At 48.1% G+C, this 19782-nt stretch overlaps 1 protein-coding gene across 2 annotated transcripts in view; it reads right to left on the bottom strand.

Moving 5' to 3' along the window:
- Nucleotides 1-12281: 12281 nt before the first annotated feature.
- Nucleotides 12282-19782, bottom strand: part of USP14 (ubiquitin specific peptidase 14) — a 325147-nt gene continuing 317646 nt past the window's right edge. For both annotated transcript variants that reach the window (XM_078687445.1, XM_078687446.1), the window contains one exon: nucleotides 12282-13092. In XM_078687445.1, coding sequence (XP_078543571.1) covers nucleotides 12944-13092 — 149 coding nt within the window. In that variant the 3' untranslated portion in view covers nucleotides 12282-12943. The remainder of the gene's footprint in view (nucleotides 13093-19782) is intronic.

Raw genomic sequence — 19782 nt, 5'->3', positions numbered from 1 at the left:
CTTGCAGGTTCAGTGTAGACCATAACGGTAGGAGCCTGCAAATGTAACAGCTGCCCAGCGCAACCCACCCTCTGACTAGCAAGGCAGCTCGCGGACATTCACACGTATTACATTAAGTGACAGAAGCGCTTCTAGCGTATGGCACAGTTCAGCAGCATGTGCGCGGACATACGAAAGAGATACAGTGTACAGTGCACACATATGCGTAGGCCTTGGAGGGATGCAGCATAGCACCGCTCGATCACATGATCTGGTCAGCTGACTGAGGGTTAACTACTGACATGTTCAGGTCTTCGGAGAACATGGTGGATGGGGATGACGAACCACTGGTTACCGGATTACTGCGTGCGTGGGTCTCCACGCGGCTATTGCTGTTCACTGTCCCAAGGGTCCCCACCGCCTCTAGAGCCTCCTGTCGCTCAATTCTTATCTTCTCTGGACTGGGCGCAACTGGGCCAGCCCCACGCCGCCTCGATATCCTCTCCTGCCAGCCACCGTCCTCCGGGCCTGGGGGTCGTGTTCCCTTCCACTGCCCAGTCTCCTCCAGCCAGTCCCAAACGTCCGATGGGGCATCAAAGAAGCGGGTCCCCTCCTTCGAGACCACTCTGAGGTGAGACGGGAATAACAGGGAGTAAGGCAACTCCAGCTCCCGCAGTTGACGCTTCACTGCCATATAGGTGCTCCTCCGTCTCTGAACCGCTGCTGTATAGTCTGGGAAGAACATCACCTGACCATTTCCCACTGTGAGGTCACCCAGTTTCCTGGTTTCGCGGAGCACCACGTCTCGGTCCCGATAATTAAGGAGTTTGAAGAGGAACGGACGAGCTCCTGGCTTGGGCTTCTGCGCTGGCCCTCTGTGCGCCCTCTCCACCACAAACTGCGGCAATAGCACCCCCCGGGGCAGGAGATCACGCAGCCAGGTCTCAACGTCCCGCTCCGGGTTTTTGCCCCCCTCACCCTCCGGAAGGCCTACCACGCGGACAATGTTGCACCGAGAGCGCCCTTCCGCATCCTCCATGTGGTCTTCGAGCGCGTGGAATCGGTCGATCATATCTTGGAGCGCTATAGTGTGGTTTTGCACCACAGGTTGAATCTCTTGAAGCGTCTGGCCTTGCAAGGCAACCGAGTCCACTAGCTTACGATGATCGGCATGTAGAAGGGTGAAGTCCGACGAGGCTTTGTCGATCCGTGTCTCTAATGACTCCTTGGTTTGCTCCAGGGTAGTGCCGAACCGTCCACCGCTTGGGGCTCCATACTTCCACTTTGGCGCCCCAGAGAAGGGTCCCGACCGTCAGCCCTCGGCGGTCTATTTTGCAGTTTGTCCCTCAGCCGGCCCATTGCTAGTTGTTGCGCCGTTGGCATCCACAGACGGTCGTTGGTTCGGATGAGCGCAATAAACTACAGGTATGCCTCCGCCGTCTTCACCAGGCGCCACCCCGCTGCTCTCACCCCTCCGTCAAACGCCGATGCAGCCCTCACGTTAAGGGTACGCAACTCCAGCTGCAGTCCTGGCCAAAATGGCGCTACCCCCAAAATGGCACCCATGTCTCAGTGCGACAGGCCACAGTCCCTCAGGCCTTGCCAGCAGGCTTTCCCCTAGTGCCTCCAGGCACTTCAGACACAACAAAGTCACGATTCCCCTGCACTAGTGGGTTGCCCTTCTGTTATCTCAGCAGGCGAAGTGCGGCGCCTCACTTACTTGCCAGCCGGAGGTGGACCCACCGCTTTCACCCTGTGGGAATGTCCGGCGTAACCATCCCGATCACCAGCCTGGCCTCTCACTGCGGTCTTCACCGCACCGTCCACCAGCCGTGCCAGCCCTCACAGACTCCGAAGTGGCACCAACTTCGGAGGATCACCCCCTCACACAATCTCTCTGGGGCCGCATCTCCACATCAAGCCAGTTCAGGGCCTGGACCTGGCCTTCTTTGAGTTTGCTGGCGCTGTGGCCTCAGACCGCAGGATTAGCAGCTACCGCCTGGGCCCCGAGGCTCGCTTCCCCGACCCGTTCCTCTCACTGCCCCAGGTCACAACACCTCGCCAGCAGGTAGGCGACAGCCGGCTCCCCGGGTTGCGGATGGCCGCAGCCATCCGCAGCTTCTGCGACAGGCCTTCATGAGCCCTCCTTCCGCCACGGGCCTCGCTCCTCACCTTGGATTGCAGATGCTGCGGCAGGTAGGGAGGGCCCGCAGCACTTAGCAGGCCTCGGCGCTCGGGTGATACAGGGCCCAGCCTTCAGCGCCCCTGCCGGAGGGCAGCCGGTTCCTCCACAGGTACGAGGCGCACGTTCCCTGCTCAGGCCCCGCTGCTCCTCTCTCAGGCTTTCCGCCGCTCGCTGGTTCCCGGACCCCTCAGCAGCGTTCGTGGTAGTCTACACAGGCCGCAGGTCAGGGCCTCTCCACCGACGTCCCGCTGCCTTCGTGGCCCGCCTCCTACTCCGGGCTGCGCTCCTCCTCACAGCGCCCGATAGCGGCCGCGGGTAGCCGGGGACAGCAGGGTCTGCCAATCCCCCCGAGACACACCACCCAGCCAGCCTCACTGGGTTGCCATTCACCGCCGGGACGGCACTGGGATAGCTCTCAGCGTCCTTGGCAGTGTCTTATCATCACCACAGGCCTCACCGGCAGTCGTTGGGTCCCGGGGCACTTTTCGCGCCTTAACCTCTGGAGTCGCTCTGCTTCAGCCGGACCGGTTTCCTCTCCTGCGTCTTCCGATCAGGAACCACCGGGCCCCACAGGCTCCCCGCTGCGTCATCTCACCGTTCCCGCTCGTTACAATCACGGGAGACACCTCAAGAGGATAAACTACAAGAGAATAAGGGGTCGTATGTCGGAGCACTAGCAATTCGTGTCCGCCATGTTGGCTGGCTATGCCTCCGCCGGGGGGAAGAACCTTCTTAATGACTTAAGAGTGCCAAAGCAAACTCGGGTGAGTTTCTTAATTTGCACCGAGAACTCCAGGTCTTCTCCAAACCAGAACCCCAAGTCCTTTGCTGGAGCACCCTCTGAGTTAAGTCGAGGGGAGTCTGGAGGCCACAAATTTTCTCTGAAGGCAAGCGGAAATTGACCGTACAGAAGGACCTCTGACTTGTCCTCGTTGCATTTCAGTTAGGCATGGGCCAACCACTTAAACACAGACGAGAGACAGTTCTGGGCAATTTCTGTTGACAGGTCGGAGTCCTTCCAGGTAAATAGGAGCTGGGTGTCATCAGCGTAGGCGATTATTTTTGCTCCCAGTTCCTCAGCCAGAAAAATAAGAGGAGTCAGATAGATATTAAAAAGCAAAGGGCTCAGAGTAGAACCCTGAGGGACTCCGGTAGACAATTCCTTGGCAGTCGATGACAAGCATTAGAAATGCAATCGGGCTCGGATTTATTCGAGTTTGAGCTAATGGCATTGTAAATGCCAATGTATTGTTACTATGTGTTATGGAGTGTGTTCATGTGGTGTGTACTGCCAGTGATCTCCTTGTGAGTGTGCGAATATTGCACCACTTGCCTGTGATGTCCTTCTTGTGAGTGTGAGAAGCTTGCACCTCTGCTGCCTGTGGTCTCCTTGTGAGTGTAAGAAGCTTGCACTGCTGCTGCCTGTGATGTCATTCTTGTGAGTGGGAGAAGATTGCACCTCAGCTGGCTGTGGTCTCCTTGTGAGTGTATGCACTGTCATCGCTAGCCTGTAGATATGCACTGTCATCGCTAGCCTGTAGATATGCATTGGCTTCACTAGCCTGTAGATATGCACTGTCATCGCTAGCCTGTAGATATGCTATGTCATCGCTAGCCTGTAGATATGCACTGTCATCGCTAGCCTGTAGATATGCATTGGCTTCACTAGCCTGTAGATATGCACTGTCATCGCTAGCCTGTAGATATGCATTGGCTTCACTAGCCTGTAGATATGCGCTGTCATTGCTATCCTGTAGATATGCGCTGTCATCGCTAGCCTGTAGATATGCACTGTCATCGCTAGCCTGTAGATATGCACTGTCATCGCTAGCCTGTAGATATGCACGGTCATCGCTAGCCTGTAGATATGCGCTGTCATCGCTAGCCTGTAGATATGCTCTGTCATCGCTAGCCTGTAGATATGCATTGGCTTCACTAGCCTGTAGATATGCACTGTCATCGCTAGCCTGTAGATATGCATTGGCTTCACTAGCCTGTAGATATGCGCTGTCATTGCTATCCTGTAGATATGCGCTGTCATCGCTAGCCTGTAGATATGCATTATCATCGCTAGCCTGTAGATATGCACTGTCATCGCTAGCCTGTAGATATGCACGGTCATCGCTAGCCTGTAGATATGCGCTGTCATCGCTAGCCTGTAGATATGCTCTGTCATCGCTAGCCTGTAGATATGCATTGGCTTCACAAGCCTGTAGATATGCACTGTCATCGCTAGCCTGTAGATATGCTCTGTCATCGCTAGCCTGTAGATATGCACTGTCATCGCTAGCCTGTAGATATGCATTGGCTTCACTAGCCTGTAGATATGCGCTGTCATTGCTATCCTGTAGATACGCGCTGTCATCGCTAGCCTGTAGATATGCATTATCATCGCTAGCCTGTAGATATGCACTGTCATCGCTAGCCTGTAGATATGCTCTGTCATCGCTAGCCTGTAGATATGCATTGGCTTCACTAGCCTGTAGATATGCACTGTCATCACTAGCCTGTAGATATGCTCTGTCATCGCTAGCCTGTAGATATGCGCTGTCATTGCTATCCTGTAGATATGCGCTGTCGTCGCTAGCCTGTAGATATGCATTATCATCGCTAGCCTGTAGATATGCACTGTCATCGCTAGCCTGTAGATATGCTCTGTCATCGCTAGCCTGTAGATATGCACTGTCATCACTAGCCTGTAGATATGCATTGGCTTCACTAGCCTGTAGATATGCACTGTCTTCGCTAGCCTGTAGATATGCATTGTCATCGCAAGGCTGTAGATATGCACGGTCATCGCTAGCCTGTAGATATGCACTGTCATCGCTAGCCTGTAGATATGCTCTCTCATCACTAGCCTGTAGATATGCACTGTCATCGCTAGCCTGTAGATATGCATTGGCTTCACTAGCCTGTAGATATGCACTGTCATCGCTAGCCTGTAAATATGCTCTGTCATCGCTAGCCTGTAGATATGCGCTGTCATTGCTATCCTGTAGATATGCGCTGTCGTCGCTAGCCTGTAGATATGCATTATCATCGCTAGCCTGTAGATATGCACTGTCATCGCTAGCCTGTAGATATGCACTGTCATTGCTAGCCTGTAGATATGCATTGGCTTCACTAGCCTGTAGATATGCATTGGCTTCACTAGCCTGTAGATATACGGTGCATGTCATCGCTAGCCTGTAGATATGCACTGTCATTGCTATCCTGTAGATATGCACTGTCATCGCTAGCCTGTAGATATGAATTATCATCGCTAGCCTGTAGATATGCTCTGTCATCGCTAGCCTGTAGATATGCACTGTCATCGCTAGCCTGTAGATATGCATTGGCTTCACTAGCCTGTAGATATGCACTGTCATCGCTAGCCTGTAGATATGCATTGGCTTCACTAGCCTGTAGATATGCACTGCCATCGCTAGCCTGTATTTATGCATTGGCTTCACTAGCCTGTAGATATGCGCTGTCATTGCTATCCTGTAGATATGCGCTGTCATTGCTATCCTGTAGATATGTACTGTCATCGCTAGCCTGTAGATATGCTCTGTCATCGCTAGCCTGTAGATATGCACTGTCATCGCTAGCCTGTAGATATGCACTGTCATCGCTAGCCTGTAGATATGCATTGCCTTCACTAGCCTGAAGATATGAAGTGTCATCACTGGCCTGTAATTATGCACTGTCATTGCTAGCCTAGATGCACTGTCATTGCTAGCCTAGATGCACTGTCATCGCTAGCCTGTAGATATGCATTGTCATCCTCACTACTGTGTGTGTGTGAAAAACGTACGTAAAAATCAACTCAAGGTGATGGCAAATAAAACACGCCGCAATCTACATAGCTGTTTTTGTTTATTGGGAAGCTTCACGGACAAGGCAAGTAGAAGCCCATTCCATGGGGTTCCTAACGCGCTGGTGACTGGCGCGTCCAGGCAGAGACCTGATCCCTCACTATAGTCGCGGACTGGGTTATTTTGAGGTGTGGTAATGGAAGTGTCTGCCACACGTCTCTAAAGGGCCAGTGGAATTATGTCTGACGGTCATATGTAGACTCAACTAGCTTGGAAAAGCTGGTAGTACTGGGGAACAGTCAATTGCACTGGGACTGGCCCGTTTCTTTAAGAGTCTGGCAGGACTAGAGAAGTCAGGCACGTCGGGGGGACTGACATGCGACTGACCCATTCCAGTCTCAGAAGCATATTCAGGCGCAGAGGACTGTCTGGAAATGTCTCCGTGTGGGGGCGGACTGGTGCCATCCACCTCTGCTACAAGAGGCGGGGCGTCCAGTGCCGACGTACCCCAAAGCTATAGGTGACTTAGCCAGTCAGCCGCTGCTGGAATGCTCTCCACATCGCGGTTTTTGTTCTTGTGCATGACTATCTCCGCGTGGAATCCGCCGGGGAGAAAACAGGCCAGGGCAGGCCACGTGGAACTCTGCGCAAGTCCAGAAAGTTCCAGCAGCATTAGGCTGAGTAGAGGCGGGTGTTTAAACCTTTCTTGCATTCAAGTGCTAAATACCGTGCCATCTTGAGCAAATCTACACATCATAGCTGCACATGGGGTGGTAAAAAGTTCTATTGGTGGGATTGTTTTCCCGTTACCCTCCACTTTTCTAGCGCCAAGTGACCCGTTTAATGCGTGTACTGTACTTAAAATGCAATTTAAAATACACTGCCTAATTAAAGGCCACCTACACATGACAAATCAGATGCAAATTCATAATGCAAAAACAAACGCGAAGCAAGAACTTCCAGGTAGACACCACGCAAATAACTTGAAGAACGTGGTCCTTTGAAATACTCAATGTGCCTAGTAAACAACGTGACGCAGCAACAGACTAAACTAAACCTGTGCATTGTTTAGAACTAAGGAGCAGAAGTAAATCTGGAAACCCGCCCCTCCTGTCGTAACGAAAGTGATATTATGCGGCCAACTGAAGCATTCTTTATTTATAAAAATGATATGGCTCCTGTTTGTTGACGCACAGGCCGTATCTAGTCAACAGTGTGGCCCGGTACACTTGGAGTAACTAGCACATAAGTTAAGAGGAAATAATTTCTTGCTGGCGACGTCAGCAGTGAAATAGCTCGGAATCTTGCCAGTCTCGGCTGAAGTGCCGCAGGGTGCTCCGTGGTGCCTGAGAGACTGTCCTTAACACAGGCTTTGAAGCCAGGCATCCGTTTTACATTCGCATCAGGATTTACGAACTAGTGTTTCCTGTATAGCGACTGCACTCATAAGGGGGGGGGGGGGCGGGGGGTGGGTGCTACTGAATAGGAGTCCTAGTGTCCGATGAGAAGTTCAGAAATAAGTGGCTTGCATCCATTCCCCCTATTTGTTCCAAAGGACCGGGGAACGCACACAAATGATAAAGTGACTTACCTGTCTGTAGCCACTGATCATAGGATTACAGGTGCTCTGTGTGGGGGTGGGGGCAGGTATGTAACCCGCACTCGATGGGCCCAAAACGCACCAAAGTTATGCAAACCAATACCACACCAAGAGAACTCGGCAGTAGTGCACCACCATAATGTCCGTTAACCACCCCTTCTCCTGCTCATACCTTGCATTAAATGCGATGAACACGGACTGCGGCGCGAAAGGTAAATGTTAAACGCGCGCATGATACATGCAATGCAATGGTGAACGCGCTCGCACCATCTGGATTGCATTACACGGGCACTCTGACAGCTCCTAATTAAGATTAATCACTCTGCCGTGCTCGTTCTCGCACAGAATATGCCACATCGGGCACGCGTAAATTACTTATAGCCTATCACGTCAACGCTACTAAATACACAGCACAGCGAAGACGAATCACTAGGCAGATGCCATTAAAAACTACGGAATGTGCCAGCCGGACCCCTTTCTGCATTTTTTTTTTTGAACACATAAGAGCTCGGAAGCTCCGCCTCCACTTCGTGGTGGCTTAGGCCCGAGCCCTAAAAAAGGAGGCATTCAGACCTGCTGGGTGCACTTTTCCAGAAAGGATTTCCTCCAATCCCAGGTGGGGCCAGCAATGCAAAGGTTTGAGAGGCGGGCGAAAAGTAATTGATGGGGCACCGTATCGAAGGCGGCAGAGAGGTAACGTAGAATTAAGGTCGCTCTGCCGCCCGCGTCCAGGCACTCACTGATCACCTCAGCGATTTCCACCAGTGCGGTCTTGGTACTGTATGTTGCCCTAAAACCAGATTGCGCTGGATGGAGAACACCGGGAGCTTCCACATAGGCCTCAAGCTGTCGAAAGACCACCTTCTCACAAACCTTTGTCAATGCCAGTAGGAGAGATATGGGGCGATAACTAGCAAGTTTGAACGGGTCTAAAGAACGTTTTTGTTTTTTTAAAGTGGCAGGAGCTTAGCCTGTTTCCAACTCAAAGGTACAACAGCGGTCTGTAAAGATAGGTTAATAATCTTATTGACCTCTGGATAGACCACCTCAGCGACCCCAGCCATCACTCTGGCTGGACAAGGGTCAGTCGGGGACCCCCAACTTGAGGGATTTGAGGATGGCCAAAGTATCCAATCCAGCTATGGGCAAAAAGTTCATAAATGGAGGAGCTGATTGAGTGGGAGCTAGAAGGGGCAGAGGAGAAGAATCCCTCGGGGCTAGGGAACCCGACCCAAGACTGCCTTGGATATTCTGTATTTTTTCAACAAAGAAAGAAGACAGCTCCTCACACCATTGTGATGATACTGGGAGGGCTGTTTGTTCAGCACAGGGTGCCAAAAAGCTTCTTACGATGGAGAAAATCTCCTTGCTATTGTTATTAGCTTTAGTAATCCGCTCCGCATAGAAACTACGCTTCGGCCTCCCCAATGGCTGCATAGTAGTCTCTCTGGGTTTTGCGTAGAGCATTTTTGGCCAAGGGACAATACTCCCAACACCGTTCCAGTGTTTTACAACCCAATTTGAGGTCTCTAAGAGTGCCTTAGTACCATGGTTTAGATGGAATGGGTCTCAGTCGCCTGGTGGAAAGAGGTTTTAACACCGCGCCAACGCGATGACTAATCCAGGTGGAAAAATTATCTACAGCTCCTTCAAGATCACAAGTGGCCGACGGGCATGACAGTGAGAGAGCCTTAGAGAGGGCTGGAATGTCAATCTTCCAAACCGGCTTATTATGGGCCGGGACTATAGAGGATGGGCGTTTCCCTATGGTCCAGGAAAACTGGACCAAGTAATGATCTGACCAGGTGACCTGAAGGGGGTCAGAAGGACACAAGGCAAAGTTGGAGCATACCAAGTCGATTATATGTCCCCCCTTATGTGAGGGAGACTTGATCCACTGGGTTAATTGTGCTAGATCAAACAAGTCTATTAGTTCCCTGGAGTCAGTAGCCTCCGGGCAGTCTAAAAGGATGTTAAAGTCGCTCAGAAGGAGGAAATTTGGAAAGTGTAGGGCACGGGGAACAATGACATCACCCAGGGCTTTCAGGAATGCTCCGGGAGGGCCAGGGGGCCGGTAGACCAATGTGCCACCCAGTGTGTAGTGGGGCGACATGACAATGGAAAAGTCAAGTGCCTCCCCCTCCACTAACCCCACTGAAACCTTGCTGGAGTAGACCCAGGTGTCCCTGAACACCACTGCAATCCCGCCCCCTCTCCCGGTTTTACAATTTTATATCCCAAAGGGACAGCAAGCTCAACCACCGGGGAGCAAGATTCATAAGCCAGGTTTCAGTTATACATAACACATCTAAGAATTTATCCGAAAGAAGTTCATGGATATCGAGGGCATGTTTAACCATAGAGCGTGAGTTAATAAGTGCAGCCCGAATTCTGCGCGCTCTCTCAATTCGAGGGACAGGGGCTGTCTGCTTGGTGTGAAAGCAGTAATGGCAAGTGGGGCATGTCCTGGAGAGACTATGAAGGACTGCCCAGTGATCACCACCATTACACTTAGCGTTATCCAGCGCCACAAGTTTCTTTCTACTAAAGGACCTCCAACCTCCCGCTGCATCCGGTTTAAGTAGGAAGTGTGGGCTGGGGAAGAGCATGAACTAAAACGCTAACCTTCATGCGGGTCCGTTCTGACAGACGGACACTGTGTTAGCGTTTAAATGAAGTCAAAGGTAGCGCACACTCAAATTTATAAAAACAGCAGTGCAAATCAGTTATTTTAAAAACAAGAACACAAGCCCCCCACGCACTAGCAGTGAAATAAAAGTCACAATTACGGGTGCGCGGTCGCTGCATCCGGTTTAAGTAGGAAGTGTGGGCTGGGGAAGAGCATCAACTAATGCTATATTAGACTCCTCCATGGCCTGAGGGCAGTGGGTTCCACAAGCCTGACTTTGCTCCTGAGCTTTCATTTGGGTATGTGTATGTGAGGCTTTCACCATTGTACTCATGATGCCAGTCAAGGCGATATGTTGTGACTTCTCCATTTCTTGGTCGGAGTTGGACCCCTCTCCCCTGCTAGGAAGGATAGGGACATCCACCGGGGCCCCTTAGGCCTCCATGTCTCTGTCCCTGTCGTGCTAGGTCTCGGCTTTAAGAACCGATTCCTCTTGCAGCTATGCCTGTGGGTCCCCGAAGATGTCGGTGCACCTTTGATCGCTGTGCCTTCATTGTGGTGTGGGCCCACCACCTCTCCCGTTGTTGAAGAGTCTTTTCAACCGGAATGCTTCACATGATCTTTCCTCGTAGTCTGGAGAGGGACCGAGGTTGCAGAATGGATGATCTTGTCTGGAGTACTTCGAGGCTCTTGGGGCAGAAGCTGAAAAGCCTCTTTCCCATCATTTCGTATGCATCGAGTGAGGGAAGATTATGGAAAATAAGTGAAGCTGCCGTAAAGCCGGGCCTGAGACCGGGCAGGAGTAAGAAATCAAAAATCAGTGATCAACTTGTCCTGTATGTGTTTTCATTGATGGGTGATGTATGGCAGTCATCAAAGGGTTAGTGAAATTGCATCAAAGGTTCGATCCTGGGGCTCTGAAAATATATCCGAACCAGATAGAGAAAAACAATCTAAAAAGGAGCCAATGACCATGAGCAATACAAACTATAGGAGTCACCACACCTTGTGACTCAGAATACTTAAAAGAAAAAGAACTTGCAACATTTGAGTCCAATACTAGATGACAGGAGTATGCTAATCGCATCCATCTATAGCCAACACATGCTATGAATATAGAGTTAAAAGACACACAATTGATGGACAGAATGCAGACCAAATCAAAACATTCACCCCCAGTCAAGAGACCATGGTTAAATCAATCATTAGATTGCTCACCATGTCACCCCAGTTTAGACCTGGCCATATGCAAATCACCCTTGACCCCGTGCCTCATGGGAACAGTCCAGCCCGAACTGCCAAGCCTGGCCCGGAAACAAGCATCCTAGGACTAGTTTCAGGGTCTCACCCCTCATCAGCCAGGATAGTTTGAATCCAGTGGCACAGTGAGCCTGGGACCCTTGTCTGGGCATACCCGACGCACTTAGGGCGAGAAAGCAAAAGACACACAATTGATCGACGGAATGCAGAACAAATCTAACAGTAGAGTTGGCAGATAAGATGGGACAGGGCAGTGTCCCAATAATTATGGGAGAAGGAAAGGATAAAGCTAGGAAAGACCATTTCCAGCTCTTTTAGGAACATTTCATATAGGAAATCCATTTAGAAGATAATGTACCAGTGACGTCTTACACCACATCATCTACACAAAATATTTCGGCAGGTCCCAGGCAGATGCTGAAGATATTCCGAGGGTGTGAATTCATATACACACACAATTTGTTGGGACAGTCCCCAGATACAAATATAATGGAAAGAAGTGCATGGTCATTAAAAAAATAAAGTGGAGGAGAAATTAAAGTTCCCACTACCAAATGAGAGGAGCATACTATTGTCTGAATTAAACACCCTGAAATGGAAGGTATAAGTAGGGCGTTGCGATGACAAAACATTGAGTGTAGACAAAACGCAAATTGGAAAACTGAACACACTGGGCATGGCAACTTTATAGAGGGATGGAATCTGAATTCTTTAAGGGGCCCACTTCTAATTATTTCAGGCATCTGGAACACCTATGCTTCTACACTAATAAAGTTAGGGTGCTACAGATTTCTGAGGAATAAATAATATGAAATAGAAACATACAAGACATTTTGCTGTAGATCACAATTTATTTTGAGGTTTAAGTGCCAGCAAGAGAACAGACCGATTCAGAAGGTAATGTTGGACAAATACTTGATTGTGGCCTCGTGTTTTCAGAGGATATGGGCAGCAGCACAGTTACAATGATGCAACACTCTCCCCACCACCACCACCTTTACTGACAAAACTGACAGATAAGGCAAAAGGAGGCAAAGTACTGTGGTGTAAACCATGCAAGAGCAACAAATGAAATGTTTGTAGGTGTGCAATAAATATTTGGGTTCTGAAAGAAATGATTGAGAACAGATTGGTGGTACAATGTGGAAATTCAGACTGGCCTATTAAGTACTGTTGTATCAGATCGGTGTTTTCCAATATGAAAATTTGTCAATGCAGAAAAATAAAAAAATAAAAGCAAAATAGTCTTATTAAATGTTCACCTGCCAATTACCATAACCATCAATTCAATTTGTGATTAAACTGTTGATCACAGGGAAATTTCCTTACAATTTAGTCTCACCTTTCTTCCCACTCTTCCTCAGTGTCGGGAAGACAGTAAGAAGAAATTGTTTAACAAATTACAGATCTTTAAAAATGTTCTTTATGAAGGCAAGGAAATGTTCAATGAAAAACATTTATGTCACACCTAGAAAAAGGACTAAAATGAAGCATTATTGTGCCGTTTCTTCAGCTACTTCAATTCGTCGAGGACCGTATAGAAGAACATATGCTATATGCCAGTCTCCACCACCTGATAATCGCAAAATGTCTTCTGGAGAAACAATGCTGACTTTGTCATCGTCAAACTTAATCCATTCATCTGAAGAAAAGAAAGAATACGACAAAACAAATGTTATTGAACTTCTACTGCAAGGTCTTTGTAATGGTTCATTCCAACCAATATTTTACATTATTATGACTAAAAAAATACTTATCAGTACAGATAGTTAATTTGTATTTGTGTTCTTCAATAGGTTAACATATGCTTTATATACCTAAGTTTGTGTCAAAGATGGGAGAAGACCAAGATTAGAACTGACACCTTTTCACTCCGATGCTATGGTCTGCAAACCTACTTATTCCTTGTAGTAATGATCACAAAATCGAACATGAGCACAAGGTTAAATATATTCTATGTACTTTTTCAAATTTAGAGCAAGTCTATTTAGTAGTTTTTCTCTAGTTCTTAAAAGAAAATATATGTAAAGCTGAACGGACGTAGATTGAGAGAGGATAGTCTGACAAAATGTTGCTACCTCTACTAACACAGGACGTCCCAGGCGGCTAAACGTCTGTGTCTGTGGACATCATTCCACAATAAATGCCTGAAGATAAGAGGGAGGGTCTGGAAGACACGGTAGGCATACGGTAAGCCATTGAGGGCATTGACTTTCCCAAGAGGACAGCAAATACAATTTCCCTGCAGACAAACGGCTATATTCAGACATGGAGTGTGAGAAAATGTACACATGTTTTCTTTCATAGTAAACTTTTGCCTCAAAAGAAAATATGTGAATACATAATCCTAAAACTTAACTCTGCATGGAATTGTACATTGCTAAATTATATGCATTGCACCGAGCTATGCCCTGTCCAAATGGATAACAATACATGTTGGTATTGTGCGCAACCATAATAATGGTACAACCCCGTAGAAGGAATCTGCATATAACCTCTTAAATTCAAAGATTTCCAGCTATGTGCAATTTCGTAAAGACAAATACTCTTTGCTTCATGGGGGGTGGCATTATGGAACGGGGTAGAAGGTTGAATTTTCCCTTGAAACTGAGTTAATAATTTGTGTCCTCTGAGCCACAAACACGACTGCAGTCATATTCCGAGCTGTCTTTTGTTTGTTGCCAGTTGAATGGTTATAACTCAGCGTGGCTTCACCTTCTTCTAAACTGGTATTCTCTAGAATCATAAGCTCATTTTGGCGAAGAGTATAAAATAGAGAATAGTTGTGTCTATATGCACCACAAGCTCCTTGACTCATTTTCTCTGCCACATGTTCATCAAGTGAACTGATATAGTAAACCTTCCCTTAAAGCTAGATTCCTGTATCCAGAAAGGTTTGCTGTATGACCTTGAAACAAGGAGAGATTTCCCTCAGTCCCATTTGTAGTCTCTGTGAGAAGGTGGGTTGGTATATGCTGTCCACTAATTAAAGTGGGCACCTTGTTCCAGTCCACACGACCCTTATGATGTATGAGGTCAAAGATAACCTTTATTGAAGGCTATCCTAGTGGTAGCTATGGAGAGCAGCCTTGAGGCTTAATCTTGAAGAAATGTAAAGCAGCTTGTTTTACCAGAATATCACCTCCTAAATGACTAAATGAAAGGAGAACCACACAGTAGTTATATAAAAATATGTATTTATTAATTAACTATCTCTACAAGAGATTGGAACATAAAGCACACAATACTGAATCAATAGAACATTAGTAAATCGCACAATACACAGCGGGCTCCAGGGGGAGACCGAACCATATACTAAAACAAGCATTTACAATGCAATAGGTCTCGCATTGACGCAAGTTTGAGTTATTGGCATTGCAAATGGCAATGCTTTTTATTTTTGTTTTCTTTTTAAAAACATAAATAAAAGGCATTGTAATTTACAATGCCAATAGCTTAAAATTGCGTAACTGCGAGAACTATTGCATTGCAAATGCTTGTTGCTTATAAGGCATGCAGTTCTTTTTTTGAAGACACCAATCGTGGATTCTTCTTTCTGTTTGATATTCTTTCGCTGCTCCTCCGAAGGATCAAGTTATGGGTTCCTCCAGTTTAATTTGTAGCTACTGCTTTTAAATCCCTTCACATTTACAAAGCGTATTAAAACGTTCAATTTTGCTTTTTTCTGCTGTATATATTCTTTTTAATCTACGAAAACTATTTAATTCTGTAAACAGACGCAGTCCCTCTGAGTGGGTTTTACAGAGGCCATAAGTCTGCGAACCCCAGGTTAAGAACCACTGCCAGTAAAACATTCCTAAACATATAAAACATAATGTGAATACATGTGGGTCTGTCAGGATAGGGTAGTCGATACAACGCAGCCAGATCAAACGGTTCCACCACAACTTTCATTGTAAAGATTATTTTAACCATCATACCTTAAGCAAATACCAGCACGTTATTCTGTTCAAAGCAGGCTTGGTGGCATTGATATGCGAATTTAATATGCACTATTCAGTAAAGTGTTTTACAGGGATCTGCAGTGAGGGGAAGGTCGGAAGCATCTCAACAGAGACAGATGCCTGATTTTTTAAACCATCATTAATTAATTATAAATGAGCAAGGCATCATTCACTGCTTGTATGTAGAAAACTAGCAACATCACGCGTGCTTTGCCGCACACTCATTTTCTTTTCTTTGTTAATGATTTTGGCATATTGCAGGCTGACTGGATGATGGGGACATGCCACTAACAGCGGCAATCCAGTATGCCTACTGCATGCAGACAACATGGCATAGGGTTGGAAAGTTCTTCTGAACAGCTAAGTTGGGTATGGGGCATTATTACACAGGAGAGTAATAATAGAGGACGTAGATCGCGATTAAACGAGCATTTGCAAAGCCAATCATTCTGCTTTAATGTGCATGTAAATAGAGGCATTTGGCATATCTAAATGCAGGAGCAGGTTAAGCTGGACCTATCGGCTTTGCCAAGGCTTTCTCCCCCCTCACTCTGGCCTTTGCTTCTAATAACAAACTAGATATAGTGAAAAATCTTGCAATGGAGAGGAGTTGGTACTGCTCTGAAGGACAAATAGTTTCCAGTGGGATTCAGAGGGAGTGACTACGATCTTAATACACAATACCTTACTGATTCATGGGCGACACTGAACCGCTCTGTTGTCATCTGCTCTTTAGTGACACTGTTGTGCCTTGTATGTTTTGATGGGGGATGGTTATTTTATTTTCTTTACGTTTGATTAAAAGTGGGGAAAAACTCAAGAAAACATAAGGAGTTCATTATAATTAAAAAAAAAAAAAAACACATGCCTAAATCTTGCCCCTTGACCTCGGTAGTAAGAACAATAATCAGATCCGGGTCAGGCATGAAATGAACAGGTATGCACCCCGAGAGTTAGATCAATCCCACAGAGAGACTATTATGATATTAAATGTCAGTCACATCAGCAATTGCTGCCTACACACAATTATGCTCAAAAGAGGGCCAAAAGGTGGGCAAATATTGTACATTCTACATTACTATTACACTGACAAATGGCGAAAACCTGCCTAAGTAATGAGGTTAATGCGTTTCACTCATTTAACTAGAAAACAGGGGCGCCCAGAAGACAAACATTGAAGGCTCCGCCGGACGTTTCATCTGGGACTGGATTAATGATGGCTCCCATGCACGAGAAGTATGGAAACGTGATTCCCATCTCGGCAGCCCTAATAAGGTTCTCATTACAAGCATTTGCAATGCAATAGGTCTCGCAGCATTAAAGTTTGAGTTATTGGCATTGTATATGAAAATGTGTTGCATTAAATTTTTAGCAAAGTCTGTATTGGTGTATAAAGATGATTTGCAAGATGATAGCGATGGAGTGGGGGATAGACTGCTAGTTTTGCAGTTATAAGCATGTATTGTAAGTATGTATTTTTATGATAAAATGTGTGTGGTTGTGTGTGTAGTTGTGTGTGGTAGTTTGTGTGCTTGTGTGTGTGGTTGTGTGTGTGGTTATGGTTGTGTGTGTGGTTGTGTGTGTGTGTGTGCCGAGACTTAAAAAACTAGGTGGGGAGGGGGTAGGAGTGAGGTGCGGGAGGCGCGTGCTGGAACAGCTTGGCACACGCGCACTGGGAGAGGGGCAGTACTGGGTGTGCATGCGTCTGCTTTCAGGGACCGAGGGACGTTCGCAGACCCCTATAGGTGGAGTGCGAGCAGTGGATTAGCAAGCCATGGTGGGACCCACAAACCTTGCATCTGCTCTACCGAAAACAGGATTCCCATATCCCCCAACCCACCCAGCGCAGTTGGAGCCAGACTATTTTGTGACAGCAGAATTGACAAGTCCATCATTATTAGCATGCATATGCCTTAGTAGAATAAACTAATTCATACACTACTAAATACAATATTACATCTGCAACCTTAAAAAAGGATCTTTAAAATCAAATAGCAGCCCTTTCGTTTATTTGAAGTCACCAGTTTCCATAATTAATAATACAGGTTCAGCCACTTAGAAAAGCTTCGACATATAAATGGCAACACTTCTGCTGATTAAATGACCATCTACGGGAGAATGGGCGTATGCCTAGGGCAGGGAAGAGTCAGCGTAACGTGGGTTACTGTCGAACCACCTTCGAACCCACAATCGCAGAAAGCAGTTCTACGGCAGCTAAAGCAAACGTGGCCAGGTGCACTCTGGTACCAAATAGAGCCTGTAACATAGCAAACCAGGCAGTGTTTTTGCTATTTCGGTTTCAGGAACGAGCATTTATTCCAATTGCACGTCTGCAGCAATATTGTACTTGCTTGATGTAAAATCTAAAACGTTTTGTTTAAGTCCTCCAAGGCACGTGAGAGTCTCTCCCTTTGGGCGACAGAACAGAAACTGCCCCCCCCCAGCACGGCCGGCGTTGGGAAGCTCACACGGGTCAGCCCGAGCAGGGCCTCCGCCTCCCTCCAGCACAGCAGTTATCTGAACCCATCAAACCTCGTACACGCACAGCAGCTTAATAAACACAGACAGGCAGTAACAGCCACCATCTTGGCTGCCAGCAGCTGCCATCAAGACAGAAGTGCTTGTTTAACCCGGCTGGGACCCCCGAGAGCTCTGACAGGCCGCGTTAGATCCGAGCCGCTGCACTCCGGGCACTGCAGCGCGCGGGTCCCGCAGAGGGAGGTCACTGGACGTCCGTGCAGAGCAGAGCGGCAGCGCCCGGCACTGCTGCACCGGCCCGCCACACACTGCCCACATGACAGACATCTTTAAAAAAATTAACAAAAACAAAAAATGACGGCAGACATGGAGTCCTTCGCTCTTCACTCACAGGTCCACCGTGGTCTCCAAATTGTGATCTCAGGTCTGTGGGGCCTACCGTGACTGAACAGGCATCTGTGTCAACTTCTCAAAAAGTGCTTAAAAGCCCCTTTCCATGTATTAACATGCACACTAGAAACCAACCCTTAAACTTGTGCTGTCCAGAACCGGTACTATGCCGATACCTAAACCAGATATGCGACCCCAGGGCGAGAGAGCGAAATGAGCGGAAGCAGGAATAGACGTGCGCGTGCACTGCCGAAACCTGCAGTGGGGCGGGACTTCCGTTTTCTGCTGGAAGCCCGCGCCCACGGAGTGCCCGGCCAGAGGAGCAGTGGTGACGCGGGGCTCCCATGCCCGAGGGAGAGTCCCGCGGTGGCGGCTGAAGTCCGGAGTTGCGCCGATGAGGTGAGTGGGGCTTGGTTGTAGTGGGGGGTGGCGGCGGGGGAGGGGGGTGTCTCTGTGCGCTGGTGTGTGCGCGCTCGCTCTTGTGTGTGTGCGGCGGGGGTGGGTGGTGGTGTATGTCTCTGTATGTGTGCGCTAGTGTGTGTGTGTGCGTACGTGTATGTGTATGTCTCTGCGTGTGTGCCTGTGTGTGTGCGCGCGTGTCTGTGTGGGTGTGTCTGTGACCAGCCTGCCGGACTAGGAGCGCGTGGTTGTGCGCTCGTGTATGTGTCTGTGTGTGTGCATATGCGTGTGTGAAAGCAGGGGGATGTTTGGCTGTGTGTGTGTTGGAGCTTCCCAAGAGACAGGAGATGGCAACAGCGTGCGCGTTCTTGCGCGCGTGGCCCGCTCCGATCGCCTTTTTGAAGATGCGCGCGGCCAGCTTCTGTGTGTGGGTTGAGGACTTTACTGTGTGGTGTTGGGAGCTGAGAACATTGCTGTGTGGTGATGGGAGGTTTTGCTGTTGTCTTGTGATGTGAGTTAAGCACATTGCTGTCTGGTGGATGGATTATTTTTCTCTTGTCTGGTGATGTGGGTGCGGGTGGTTGAGGACAGTCCTGTCTGGTTAAGGTGGTTGTTATGTTATGTTATGTTAAATGGGGCTTATTGAGCGCACTAACACCCGAGGGTTTCTTGGCGCTGACTGGAGGGACATGTGAATGAACAGAGAGGGATTTATTCAGGAAGGGTGAACAGAAAAGTCTTAAGGAGTTTCCTGAACTGAAAGAGGGAGTTACTGGATTTAATAGTCAGAGGAAGGGAGTTCCAAAACTTGGGGGCAAGAAAAGCAAAACGACGGCCTCCAAATTTATGAAGTTTAAATTTGGGAATGACAACCAAGTGATGGGAAGCTGAACGAAGGGAGCGGGCAGGTTGATACAGGGAGATCCGGGATTTCAGGAAAGCAGGACAAGGACAGTGAAGGGATTTAAATACCAGGCAGCCCATCTTAAAGGCCGCTCTATCCTTCACTGGCAGCCAGTGGAGCCTGCGGAGCAGGGGCCTCGCCGATTGCCACTTGGGGATCTTAAACATCAGGCGGGCTGCCTGGTTTTGGACCACCT

Source organism: Lissotriton helveticus, chromosome 4_1 (assembly GCF_964261635.1).
Source record: "Lissotriton helveticus chromosome 4_1, aLisHel1.1, whole genome shotgun sequence".
NCBI classification, from domain to species: Eukaryota; Metazoa; Chordata; class Amphibia; order Caudata; family Salamandridae; genus Lissotriton; species Lissotriton helveticus.
Note: the sequence above shows the minus strand (reverse complement) of the source record. Positions and strands in the feature narration are given on the sequence as shown.